This window comes from Anguilla rostrata, chromosome 11, assembly GCF_018555375.3.
Source record: "Anguilla rostrata isolate EN2019 chromosome 11, ASM1855537v3, whole genome shotgun sequence".
In the NCBI taxonomy this organism is placed as follows: Eukaryota; Metazoa; Chordata; class Actinopteri; order Anguilliformes; family Anguillidae; genus Anguilla; species Anguilla rostrata.
The window spans coordinates 36551477-36563731 of record NC_057943.1 but is presented as its reverse complement, the minus strand read 5'-3'; the positions used below and the strand labels follow the sequence as shown (position 1 = coordinate 36563731).

The 12255-nt window shown below is 42.4% G+C and overlaps 2 protein-coding genes across 3 annotated transcripts; both read left to right on the top strand.

Moving 5' to 3' along the window:
* Nucleotides 1–2877: 2877 nt before the first annotated feature.
* On the top strand, nt 2878–6729 carry LOC135234801 (phospholipase A and acyltransferase 4-like). The gene is made up of 4 exons (XM_064299751.1): nt 2878–3873; nt 4794–4914; nt 5555–5856; nt 6649–6729. Exons 1-4 carry the CDS (start codon nt 3856–3858, stop codon nt 6706–6708), a joined length of 501 nt encoding a protein of 166 aa, XP_064155821.1. The 5' UTR covers nt 2878–3855; the 3' UTR covers nt 6709–6729.
* Nucleotides 6730–9381: 2652 nt separating this feature from the next.
* Nucleotides 9382–11828, top strand: si:ch211-229n2.7 (uncharacterized protein LOC100002243 homolog). 2 transcript variants are annotated; one of them, XM_064299743.1, is made up of 5 exons: nt 9382–9466; nt 9648–9668; nt 10282–10402; nt 10797–11095; nt 11653–11828. In XM_064299743.1, the coding sequence occupies exons 2-5, from the start codon at nt 9651–9653 to the stop codon at nt 11728–11730; spliced, it is 516 nt and encodes a 171-aa protein (XP_064155813.1). In that variant the 5' UTR covers nt 9382–9466; nt 9648–9650; the 3' UTR covers nt 11731–11828. The 2 variants fall into 2 exon arrangements, with proteins under 2 accessions (XP_064155813.1, XP_064155812.1); XM_064299742.1 differs by lacking the exon at nt 9382–9466 and having other exon boundaries at nt 9513–9668.
* Nucleotides 11829–12255: the final 427 nt, after the last annotated feature.

The window sequence follows — 12255 nt, the reverse complement described above, 5'->3', positions numbered from 1 at the left end:
TTTGATAATATAATGTGTGTCTTATAATAAAAATGTACATGTTCCCCCTTCTTAGAAGCTGATTAAACATGGAACAGTGTCTCAGGCCCTCACAGTTTTGTTGAGATTACATTTCATTACAGCCATTTAGCAGATGCTCTTATCCAGAGCGACTGACACAACTTTTACATAGGATTTTTACATTTTTATCCATTTACACAGCTGGATACATACTGAAGCAATGCAGGTTACGTACCTTGCTCAAGGGTACAACGGCAGTGTCCTACCCAGGAATCGAACCTATGACCTTTTGGTTACAAGCCAAGTTCCTTACCCTCTGTGCTACACTGCGGCCCAGTAGAGATCCAGTAGAGGTGTTAGCCGGGCTCTGGTCTCTCCCAGTCGGCTGTCATAGGAGGCCATGAGTAGCTAAGTCCCTGTGAGTAGGAGACTCGTTGTGGCCCCACACATTATCACCGTGCCACACGCTGCCAGGGGAGGATGGCACGGCCAGGCCTGCTCGCCATCACGCCCGGTCTTCCACCATGTCATTTAATCGGCCTGCCAAGCAGGACAGCCGCCCCAGCATAGGACATCGTTCTTTAAGACTAATACGTCCTCCAATGTAGGCCTCATAAGCGGCAGCGAGGGAGACAATCCCAGGCCAACATTACCCTCACTGTGAGCACTGGGAGAAATGACTTGCTCTTTCGGTCTTCTCACAGGCATACATTACTTTGATATTGCAGAATAGTCACCAAGTCCTTATTTAAGGTCACTTGAAAACAATGGTCACCCTAATTGACCGCCACTACTTGTAATTCTTCTACAAGAATGCTCAAAATATGAGTTTTCTACACAAAGCTTTCTCCAAACTTTTCTGCTGGAGTAATAGCCAACACATCTCAAGGCACACTCATACAAACAGAAGCGTACACACACATATATACACTTTGGGGGGTGTGTCATAGAACATTCTACAGAGTGAGTCACTTAACCATAGAACCTTCTAGAACAGGGGTTTTCAAGGATTAAAAGGGTTTTATATATATATATGTATATATATATATATATATATATATATCCCACACCAGCTAAATTTATTCTGTGTAACATATTTGTTTCTGATATGTGGCTGTAAGAATAAATCATCCCTCCTTAAACATTAGGAGCATTTCAGGGAAAACAATTAACAGCCCACCATATGTAAGGAATTTCTGTTACGGACGGAATGAAAACGAGCAGAGGTCCAGGACCGAGCTTGGGAAACTGCATTCCTTCCATTGTCTGCACTTCATTCTTGTAATAGATTATGGTTGGGAATGCTCAGAGGCACGCCCAGGGACAGAGCTTCCACTGACACCGGTGTTGACTTCGCTGAAGCCCCTTTGTGAGCATCTGTAATATTTAACAAATTGGAACATTTCAGCTTCAATGGTAGGCAGACAGAGACAGTTAATGTTAATATGCTGCTGACCTTCTGCTTGGCAGTGTCTCGGGCATGCATGGTATTGAGGCCCATCTCATGAAATAAGTTACAGGAGAGAGTTTCATCTGGTTAGAGTATGAAATCTGTAGCAGTAGTTGTTTGAAGACCAGCAGGCATCTCTGTGTGTTTCTTATCTTCAGAGAAGTTCCTTTTTCCACTTTCACTGCAGCAACAGCAGCAGTGTGTTCTTGGACTGCACTCCCCCTGCCCTGCAGGTGGTGTTCCACTTTCCTTCAATGTGTATTCATCTGTGAGGGTCAGAGTTAGAGAGAGTTAAACATTATACATTTCAAATAACTCCTGTCCTTAAGCTGAGGGTCATGTGTCAGTTATAAACTGCAAATTATTATCATGCAAAGCGAGGCGTTATCATGGAGACTCAAGCTGAAACTGAAAGTTTGCTTAAGAAATTGAGCAAATAAAATCTGTAACAAAATGTAAACTTTCTGACTGCCCACTGAGGACAGCAGTGAAATCGTCAGCCCACATTCGATTCGGAGTCATTTTGTGTGGACATACACAAGACAATGGACAACAAGGAACAGATAATCCAACAAACTCCACATTATAATAATATTTTTGTTACTGTCTTTATAGGAGACAACTTCCCAAAAGTGTTAGCAGTGGTGGTAAAAGTACTCAAACATGCTTGAGTTAATGTAAAGATACCACCATTAAATAATTACTCTAGCAGAAGTACAAGTCACCTATTTAAAGAAATACTCAAATCAAGTATCTGAGTTTTAATGTACTCATGTTTTCAAAAGTATAATTTGAAAAAACATTGATCTCCTGGATCAAAGACAAAACCGACCATTATATACAACATCTAACATCTCTGTATAGTGTGATGGCATAAGGTGCCAATAAAGGGCAGGCATGTTTGAATTCTCTAGTACCTTGTTTACCCCGAGATGGGAAAAAAGTGCCTTCACTTACTGTAGTAGATAATGCTCCAGGCTCTGCTCTTTATAGCTGCACGTGACTAACAATACACAAATACAATTGTATATTGTAAACGTAAGTATACCTAATAAAAGTCAACTTTGTTTCCTAGTTTTTTGTAAGGGGAGTCTTATTTCAAAAAGAAAACGATCTAAACACAGTGATAAATAATTTAACAAGACAAACTCATCATAGCTAAATGAATTGGAATGACCGTCATATGCGTGTCTGACCCTAGCCACTGCCTGCACATTCACTCTTTACATGCCCTGTAACGAGGTAAGGCGGGTTGTGACAATATTGTTTCATTCCTTTATTGAGTCCACGCAAGCCTAATGTTAGCTAGCTAATGTCACTTGAGATTGCCTGGTGTCGTCACATCCAAATCCCAAAGGAATCTCCATTCAGAAAGATTTTAATGGTTACAGCAAACACTTTCCTGCTTGGCTAATAACAGCAAGCTAACGTTCACTAGCTAGCTAGCTAGTCTCGTTAATCTTGGTTTGAATATGCAGTTGCTGTAGCCAATGTTATTTAGCTTACTTCGATGTGCTTCCTCAAATTTGATGGCACTTATTTCCCTGGGTTGTGGCAAACAAAGTAGACAGTCTTCATCTTGTTTGAGTTGTTTTGTTCTCCAACAAAGGTAAACATTTCTTTTAAATAAGGCCATGGATGGTCGTCATTGCACTGGTACTGGAAATGTTGGGTTCGTCATCGCTCTCAGCAGCCATCTCTGCTACTGCCATTTCAAGGTTTCTGGCTACTCACTTTAGGCGTATAGCTACAATCAGTGACTTTTAGCTGATAAACTGACACAGAATGAGATTCGCTAAACAATGTGTTATAATTTGGCAGGTTAGAGAAGTTGTGTCCAAGGCTCAGTTTGGAGATTTAATTGAATTCTCGTACCCGATTGGATTCTCACATTGGGGCGTGTACGATGGTGACGGACACGTGATCCATTTTGCTGTGCCAGGTAAGACTGCCAGGTAATCAGTAATGAGTAGAGTAGAGGCAATGGGCACACTTTTGAGTCACGGCACAGACGTTTTGGACATGTCTTATCTTCAGAGAAGTTCCTTTTTCCACTTTCACTACAGCAACAGCAGCAGTATGTTCTTGGACTTCACTCCCCCTGCCCTGCAGGTGGTGTTCCACTTTCCTTCAATGTGTATTCATCTGTGAGGGTCAGAGTTAGAGAGAGTTAAACATTATACATTTCAAATAACTCCTGTCGTTAAGCTGAGGGTCATGCGTCAGTTGTAAACTGCAAATTATGATCATGCAAAGCGAGGTGTTATCGTGGAGACTCAAGCAGAAACTGAAAGTTTGCTTAAGTTTGCTAAAGTTGGCCTTTTGGCCAAATAAAAGGAGAACAGCAGTGAAATCGTCAGCCCACATTCGTTTTGGTGTCATTTTGTGTGGACATACAAAAGTCAATGGACTACAAGGAACAGGTAATCCAACAAACTCCATATTATAATATTAATATTTTTGTTATTGCCTTTATAGGAGATAACTTATCTAAAGTGTTAGCAGTGGTGGTAAAAGTACTCAAATATACTTGAGTTAATGGAAAGATACCACCATTAAATAATTACTCTAGCAGAAGTACAAGTCACCTATTTAAAGAAATACTCAAATCAAGTATCTGAGTTTTAATGTACTCAAGTTTTCAAAAGTACAATTTGAAAAAACATTGATCTCCTGGATCAAAGACAAAACTGACCATTATATACTACATCTAACGTGATAATACAGTCCAAGTCTGTTAATTTTATCTTTGCTTTTGGACATATACTTGATTTTGCTGTGTATAGTTAGAAGTCTATTTTTCAGAGAATATGTTTAAGAATTTCATAAAAAGGGATTATTAAGGGTTGGTTTGATAGTGGCAGAATGAATTGTATTGCCAGCATTTTTGCACTGAGAAGCCAGATCTTGAAATGGTCAAATGATTTGCTGCCTCTTAAGAGGATGAATGTCTTGGATCATTTTATGGGTGTGTATTTCTCTTACCAGCATCTCCCAGCTAATTCCGGCCTCTGTTCAGAAGTCAGTTGTATTAATGTTTAGGTTTCTATAATATATGCATATAAACATATCCACGTTGCAGCGCACCTTGAACATGGTGAAACAAGAAATTATCTTTGCAATGTTGGAATGTCTTTGTCTTTTAATTTGAAGCATTCATAGAGTTGGGTGGATGCACTTTCTCTATGGTGGACTCCAGCCAATCAGAAATCCCCATGTCAGCTAATTCTTTAAACAGTTGTTCTCTCTCTGCTTTGTATGTTTCACATGTAAACATAACATGCTGAACAGTCTCTGGACTGCCACAATGAGATTCGCTAAACAGCGTGTTATAATTTGACAGGTGAGAGAAGTTGTGTCCAAGGCCCGGTTTGGAGATTTAATCGAATTCTCGTACCCGATTGGATTCTCGCATTGGGGCGTGTACGATGGTGACGGACACGTGATCCATTTTGCTGTGCCAGGTAAGACTGCCAGGTAATCAGTAATAGAGTAGAGTAGAGGCAATGGGCACACTTTTGAGTCACGGCACAGACGTTTTGGACATTATATGCTGAAAATCTGGCCTGGGGGGTTAAAGGGTAGATTGTGATTGGGACCAGGGATGGGGACGGGGGGGATTGCTATCACAAACTGGGGAGGGGGTTGGTTTGGAGAGATTGCAATCGCAGAGCACCTGCCATTTAACAAAAATTGCTGCTGCCAAAAGAGCACCTTTGCTGTCTCGGGGCAGGGACATATGCTCCAGGATATGCTGGTGTCTATCTGTGCACGTGCCTGGTGATGATAGCAGTCAGAACCTTAAGTCCCTGGTGACTGTAGGTCTGAATGCTTCCCTTATTTACCAGCCAAGCACAGCCACAATTTTATCAGAAGGCAATCACCAGACAATTGGGGGGTTGCAGGTAGCATATGCCGGCCGCCAAGTTACGCCTTGGCGGAGGATGCCCAATATGTAGCCTCCAGCACCAACGGAGACTGCTCTTTTTAGGGTTTCCCCACAGTTTGCAGATAGGTCTACACAGCCGTTGAGTTCACTGGTTTAGTGAAATTAATTTGGAGGTTAAATCGTCGGAACTGGCCTAACCTCTAATTTCCTTGCAGATGAGGAACCTTCAGGTTGGAGTTGGTTCCGCTACAAACTCCAGAAAGTGGTTCCCTTTTCCGGGGATATACTAATCGGCAGGACCCAGATAAGACGGCAGCGCGTCGCCGATGTTAACGTACCCAGCGGGGCTCACGTTATGATCAGCAACCGCCGTCACGCGTTCCGCCCGTCTCCCGTGGTGGAAATGCGGCGGCGTCGGGACGCGCTGCTGGGACGGGAGTTTCAGTACGATCTCTTCGGCCTCAACTGTGAACACTTCGCCACTTTTGTGCGGTTCGGCAAAGCCGTGTGCAACCAGGTGAGTGCATGAGTAGGAGGCTATTGCTGTCGTAGGCTATACTGGAGGACTGTAATTTAATAGTATCAATGCAGACATAATTTGCCATCTGCTTGTTAAACTTATGTCTGCACAAGACCCACACAAAAACCTAAATTGTGTTTAGCGTTTATACTGAACCATGAATTTAAGAGTGAGTGAGCTCCATTAACCCCATAATGTAATAAATGCACTACATTTCCAAACTTTTTGAACATCTCATTCCAAAACCATGGGCATTAATATGGAGTTGAATCCCGCTTTACTGCTGTTACTGCCTCCACTCTTCTGGGGAGGCTTTCCAGTAGATGTTGGAACATGGCTGCGGGGATTCAATCTCATCCAGCCACAAGAGCATTAGTGAGGTTGGGCGCTGATGTTGGGCGATAAGCCCTGGCTCACAGTTGGCATTCCAATTCATCCCAAAGGTGTTCGATGGGGTTGAAGTCAGGGCTCTGTGCGGGCCAGTCAGATTCTTCCCCACCAATCTCAGCAAACTATTTCTATATGGACCTTGCTTTGTGCGTGGGGGTACTGTCATGCTTAAACAGGAAAGGGTCTTCCCCTAACTGTATGCTTGATTTCATGCACCTGTTAGCAATGGGTGTGGCTGAAATAGCCGAAACCACTAATTAGAAGGGGTGTCCACATACTTCTGGAAATGTAGTGTATATAAAAGGACTGAAGATGTCCCTGCCTCAATTACTGAGATGGTGAGGACCAGTAGAGTTCCACCAGTGCTAAGCATTTATTTACTGCACTTTTTGTGTTTAGTTTCCAGGAAGGACTGACGTGGAGTGCAAGAAGGCAACAGAGATGTTCCGAAGCATTTGACTCCTAATCCTGAAAAGGGCGGAGTTCAATACACATTTTCTTTTGATAATATAATGTGTGTCTTATTATGAAAATGTACATGTACCCCCTTCTTAGAAGCTGATTAAACATGGAACAGTGTCTCAGGCCCTCACAATTTTGTTGAGATTACATTTCATTACAGGCATTTAGCAGACGCTCTTATCCAGAGCGACTGACACAACTTTTACATAGGATTTTTACATTTTTATCCATTTACACAGCTGGATACATACTGAAGCAATGCAGGTTACGTACCTTGCTCAAGGGTACAACGGCAGTGTCCTACCCACGAATCGAACCCAAGACCTTTTGGTTACAAGCCAAGTTCCTTACCCTCTGTGCTACACTGCGGCCCAGTAGAGATCCAGTAGAGGTGTTAGCCGGGCTCTGGTCTCTGGTCTCTCCCAGTCGGCTGTCATAGGAGGCCATGAGTAGCTAAGTCCCTGTGAGTAGGAGACTCGTTGTGGCCCCACACATTATCACCGTGCCACACGCTGCCAGGGGAGGATGGCACGGCCAGGCCTGCTCGCCATCACGCCCGGTCTTCCACCACGTCATTTAATCGGCCTGCCAAGCAGGACAGCCGCCCCAGCATAGGACATCGTTCTTTAAGACAAATACATCCTCCAATGTAGGCCTCATAAGCGGCAGCGAGGGAGACAATCCCAGGCCAACATTACCCTCACTGTGAGCACTGGGAGAAATGACTTGCTCTTTCGGTCTTCTCACAGGCATACGTTACTTTGATAACGCAGAATAGTCACCAAGTCCTTATTTAAGGTCACTTGAAAACAATGGTCACCCCAATTGACTGCCACTACTTGTAATTCTTCTACAAGAATGCTCAAAATATGAGTTTTCTACACAAAGCTTTCTCCAAACTTTTCTGCTGGAGTAATAGCCAACACATCTCAAGGCACACTCATACAAACAGAAGCGTACACACACATATATACACTTTTGGGGGTGTGTCATAGAACATTCTACAGAGTGAGTCACTTAACCATAGAACCTTCTAGAACAGGGGTTTTCAAGGATTAAAAGGGTTTTATATATATATATATGTATATATCCCACACCAGCTAAATTTATTCTGTGTAACATATTTGTTTCTGATATGTGGCTGTAAGAATAAATCCTCCCTCCTTAAACATTCGGAGCATTTCAGGGAAAACAATTAACAGCCCACCATACGTAAGGAATTTCTGTTACGGACGGAATGAAAACGAGCAGAGGTCCAGGACCGAGCTTGGGAAACTGCATTCCTTCCATTGTCTGCACTTCATTCTTGTAGAACATTATGGTTGGGAATGCTCAGAGACACGCCCAGAGACAGAGCTTCCACTGACACCGGTGTTGACTTCGCTGAAGCCCCTCTGTGAGCATTTGTAATATTTAACAAATTGGAACATTTCAACTTCAATGGTAGGCAGACAGTTAATGTTAATATGCTGCTGACCTTCTGCTTGGCAGTGTCTCGGGCATGTATGGTATTGAGGCCCATCCGGTGAAATATGTTACAGGAGAGAGTTTCATCTGGTTAGAGTAGGAAATCTGTAGCAGTAGTTGTTTGGGGCCCTTGAAGACTGATGAGCAGGATTTGTTAATATTGCTGTGGCTGGTGTTTACAATCAAAGAAGTCTCCTCATCCATCTTCAACCCTGCCCACTCACCCCAGTGTACATGACCAAGTCACAGACACGTGAACTCATTAGAGACTGTAAATTTCTCCCATCAATTACTTGGACGAGACATTACATTGTCTTTTCAGGACCATGAACCGGACATATACAAATAATCTGAAAACCGGGTCTTCCAATCAAAAACAAGACATCTGGTAACCCTAGCTAGATAGCTAGAGGTAACGTGACTTACAGTTTCAACAGAATACAAGCCGACTTTGCATCACTTTTCATCCCCCGGCCTTGGCGAACTTCAGTCGACTTCACCGAGGAAAATACCAAGGTTAACTGTAGTTCTTGAACGAGCCCTGTCGGCTTGTCGTTTTTCCTTCGCTCTATCTGCACATTATATTATATCCCGCACATTTTAGAATAACAAATGCCGGTTTAGGTGCAGGAAAAAATTCAGCCAGAGTGCGTTAAGACAGAGATTGCCAGTGCATTGTAGATATGCCTTAGCACGGTTATTTTATAACTATAACTATACCTACACCTATACCTACTTGGAGGCGTCTGCCTGCAGTAAGATGGCGTTGACGGTAGAGGGCACTATAAAGCTGCACTGGAGTTTCCCTTCACAGCGGAGCGCTGCTGCACTAACCTGTCGAACTCTGAACGACCGTGTCTAAAACATTAAATAATTATAACGAAAGTCATTTGTAATACCATTTATGGCCATAAAAAGATCTCCTCTCGGATTCAACAAGTTATATCAAGATCTAGCTTCAGAAATTTGGAATATTAACCAAAGTTTCATGCCAACCTTGTAATTCAAGATGTACTTGTTAAAGAAAGTTTTTCTGTGTTGAGGAAATTTATTTTGTGTCTTATTTCAGGTTAATTGTTCGTCAAAATCATGATGCCTTGATAAGACATGATATTAAATTCCAGTGGTCGGCGCCATTTTGCTCATGTATACAGCAGCTAATACAGTAAAGAAATTATAATTGTAAATGTGTGGGGAGGGAGGTGTGGTAGGGTAGGGTAGGATTGTGCTGGGGGTATGTCTTGCAATCGGGACATAGCATCTTAAGCCAAAGGATCTATCTTTAAAGGTGGTAATATACATTTATTACGTTTATGTGTATGTATACATTTGTCATCATATGCAACGACATTGTTTTAATGAATCAGACATTCCAATGCGTTAATGAGTCCGCCCACTGATGACAACCGTGAACTTTCTGCGCGAGTAACTCATTTGATTCTTTGTCCTTTTGTGCGACTATACGCCAGACAATGGACTACGAGGATCAGGTAATGTAACTAACTCCATATTATAACATTTAGATTTTTGTTATTATCTTTATAGGAGATAACACCTAAAGTGTTTGTAAAAGTGGATATATGTTATTGTAATAGGCTATTATAATCTCGGTTGGTGCCAAATATTTAGAGTAGGTGTAGGCTATTGTATGGTCCCATTGTGTAATAGGCTATGCATTTCAAGTGCAACTACATCAACAAAATGTGATTGAGTTTGGGCAAAGATAATTTCTGAAGCAAGATATGCTGAGACTATATGACTGCCTGTATGGTTTTTTTATTTATTAAAATCTATACAGTAGTACAGGTTATATTTGTTTACAAGACCGCAGTAGAGTAACTGAAGCTATAGATGCGTTCATATTCGCAGAAAAAAAACCCAAACACAGTTTAGAGACAAATTAATTCATTTGACGTTGACTGTGATAAAATCATTGTTTATGTTGTCATTATTGAAATCTAGTATCTACACAAATAGTTTCGCTCACCCGGCGCGCAGAGCAGGTGAACGTGCTATCCTACCAAACTTGCTCCGAAACCGGTCTGGAAGTATGTGACGGGTTTGGGAGGAGTACAAGCTAAACAAAATGTTATCATTTGGCAGGTTAGAGAAGTTGTGTCCAACGCCCAGTTTGGAGATCTAATCGAATTCTCGTATCCGATTGGATATTCACATTGGGGCGTGTACGATGATGACGGGCACGTGATCCATTTTGCTGTGGCAGGTAAGTAGCCTATTGCCAGTTATTGACAATAGTGGAAACTTGTGATGATGGCAATTAGTCAGAACCTTAAGTCCATGGTGTCTGTAGGTCTAAATGCTTCCCTTATTTACCAGTCAAGCACAGCCACGATTTTATCAGAAGGCAATCACCAGACAAGTTGGGTGGCAGGCAGCCTATGCCGTCCGCTAAGTTACGCCTTGGCGGAGGATGCCCAATATGTAGCCTCCAGCACCAACGAAGCCTGCACTTTTTAGGGTTTCCCACAGTTTGCACTTTGCAGATAGGGCTACATGTATAGCTGTTGAGTTCACTGGTTTCGCGAACTGAATTTGAGGTTAAATGGTTGCAGATGGTCTGATCTAACCTCCAATTTTCTGAATTGTGCTCCTTATAGACGAGGGACGCCTGAAGAGCGTTGTCCGCGGCTACATCCAGACCGTGTTCCCGGTGTGCGGTGACCTACTGCTTGGTGAGACAAAGATAAGGCGACAGCTCGTCGCCGATGTTAACGTACCCAGCGGGTCTAATGTTATGATCACCAACAACCGTCACGCGCGTCACAAGTCTTCTGAGGAAGAAATACGGCGCCGTCGGGACGCGCTACTGGAACGGGAGCTGACGTATAAGCTCTTCACCCTGAACTGTGAACACTTCGCCACTTTTGTGCGATTCGGCCAAGCCGTGTGCAACCAGGTAAGGAGGCTATGCTGTATAGGCTATATGACTGTGCGTGGTATAGTTTGCCATTGGCTTGTTAAAATAACAACCAAATGACAAATTTTCTACACAAGTCGTACTAAAAATAAATTGTGTTCAGCGTTTATACTGAACCATGAATTCAAGAGCGAGTTGGTTTCATTCCCGCATACTTTCAGAAAAAAAGATTACATGGCCTGTCTTCATACACAGTGACATGTTCAGTGTTAAGTTAACTGTTTTGGAGTACATATTGTCCCTATTTGACTCATCTACAAAGTTGAATTAACAGTGGGCATTTTACTGTGTTGGGGAACCTTTTTTAGTTTTTTATTGAGCCCTCTATGGTTGGTGAAGATCCCAATTTTCCTGCAAATGAACCCTTGAAGTAGACAGGATTCCTCTATGGTGACACAGAGGAGTTTTGTGGACCCCTTTCTTCTGAGAGTGTACAAAATGACCCTGCAGTAGTTGGCCCCATCACAATGACTGAGGTTCAGATGCACTAGTGCAAAAAAAAGTATTTACTGCACTTTTTTGTGTCTTGTATTCAGATTCCAGGAAAGAGTAAGAACGTGGAGTGTAAGGAGGCGACGGAGGTGTTCCAAGACATTGTGTCTACTGTGTCCTGAAAAGAGCAGAAATGATCGTTTTTCATAGTATGCTGTTTTCCTTGCTGTAAAAATGTACATTTACCCCTTCTTATGTTAACAATACACAATGAAAACACTTTGGTCTGTAGTTGTGGTTTTGTTGTGGGGGGAGGGGGGGTCGGTCTGGGGTCAGATTTGAACATACAAAAACAGAGCTCCTCAGACATCCAAATGTCCAAAGGAATGAATTTAAAAGGGTAAGATTTTAAAAAATGGTTCTTTTTAAGAGCCAGTTTGGATTTTTAAAAATTATTATTGGTGTTTTTTGTTCTTCGAGGCAGTAAACGTGGTTTTCTCATTCCTTTGTACCTGTGTGACAGACTGAACAACCATGAAACAGATGCCATAGAGATGTCCTGATGCAAGACCTCACCCTGCAGGTCACCATTTCCCTCTCTTCAGTCTCTCTCTTTCAGCATAAATGTTCCATTTCAAAATGTAATATCACAAGCGCTCCGTTAGAATTTATTTCCTATGTATTGCGATACATCTGTTGAGTACTAT

Bases quoted from the DNA above. Each gene is read 5' to 3' on its own strand.
- si:ch211-229n2.7 (XM_064299743.1), top strand. The intron at 10,403-10,796 runs GTAAGTAGCCTA...TGCTCCTTATAG, and splicing joins GATCCATTTTGCTGTGGCAG to ACGAGGGACGCCTGAAGAGC. The intron at 11,096-11,652 runs GTAAGGAGGCTA...TCTTGTATTCAG, and splicing joins GCCAAGCCGTGTGCAACCAG to ATTCCAGGAAAGAGTAAGAA.
- LOC135234801 (XM_064299751.1), top strand. The intron at 4,915-5,554 runs GTAAGACTGCCA...ATTTCCTTGCAG, and splicing joins GATCCATTTTGCTGTGCCAG to ATGAGGAACCTTCAGGTTGG. The intron at 5,857-6,648 runs GTGAGTGCATGA...TTTTGTGTTTAG, and splicing joins GCAAAGCCGTGTGCAACCAG to TTTCCAGGAAGGACTGACGT.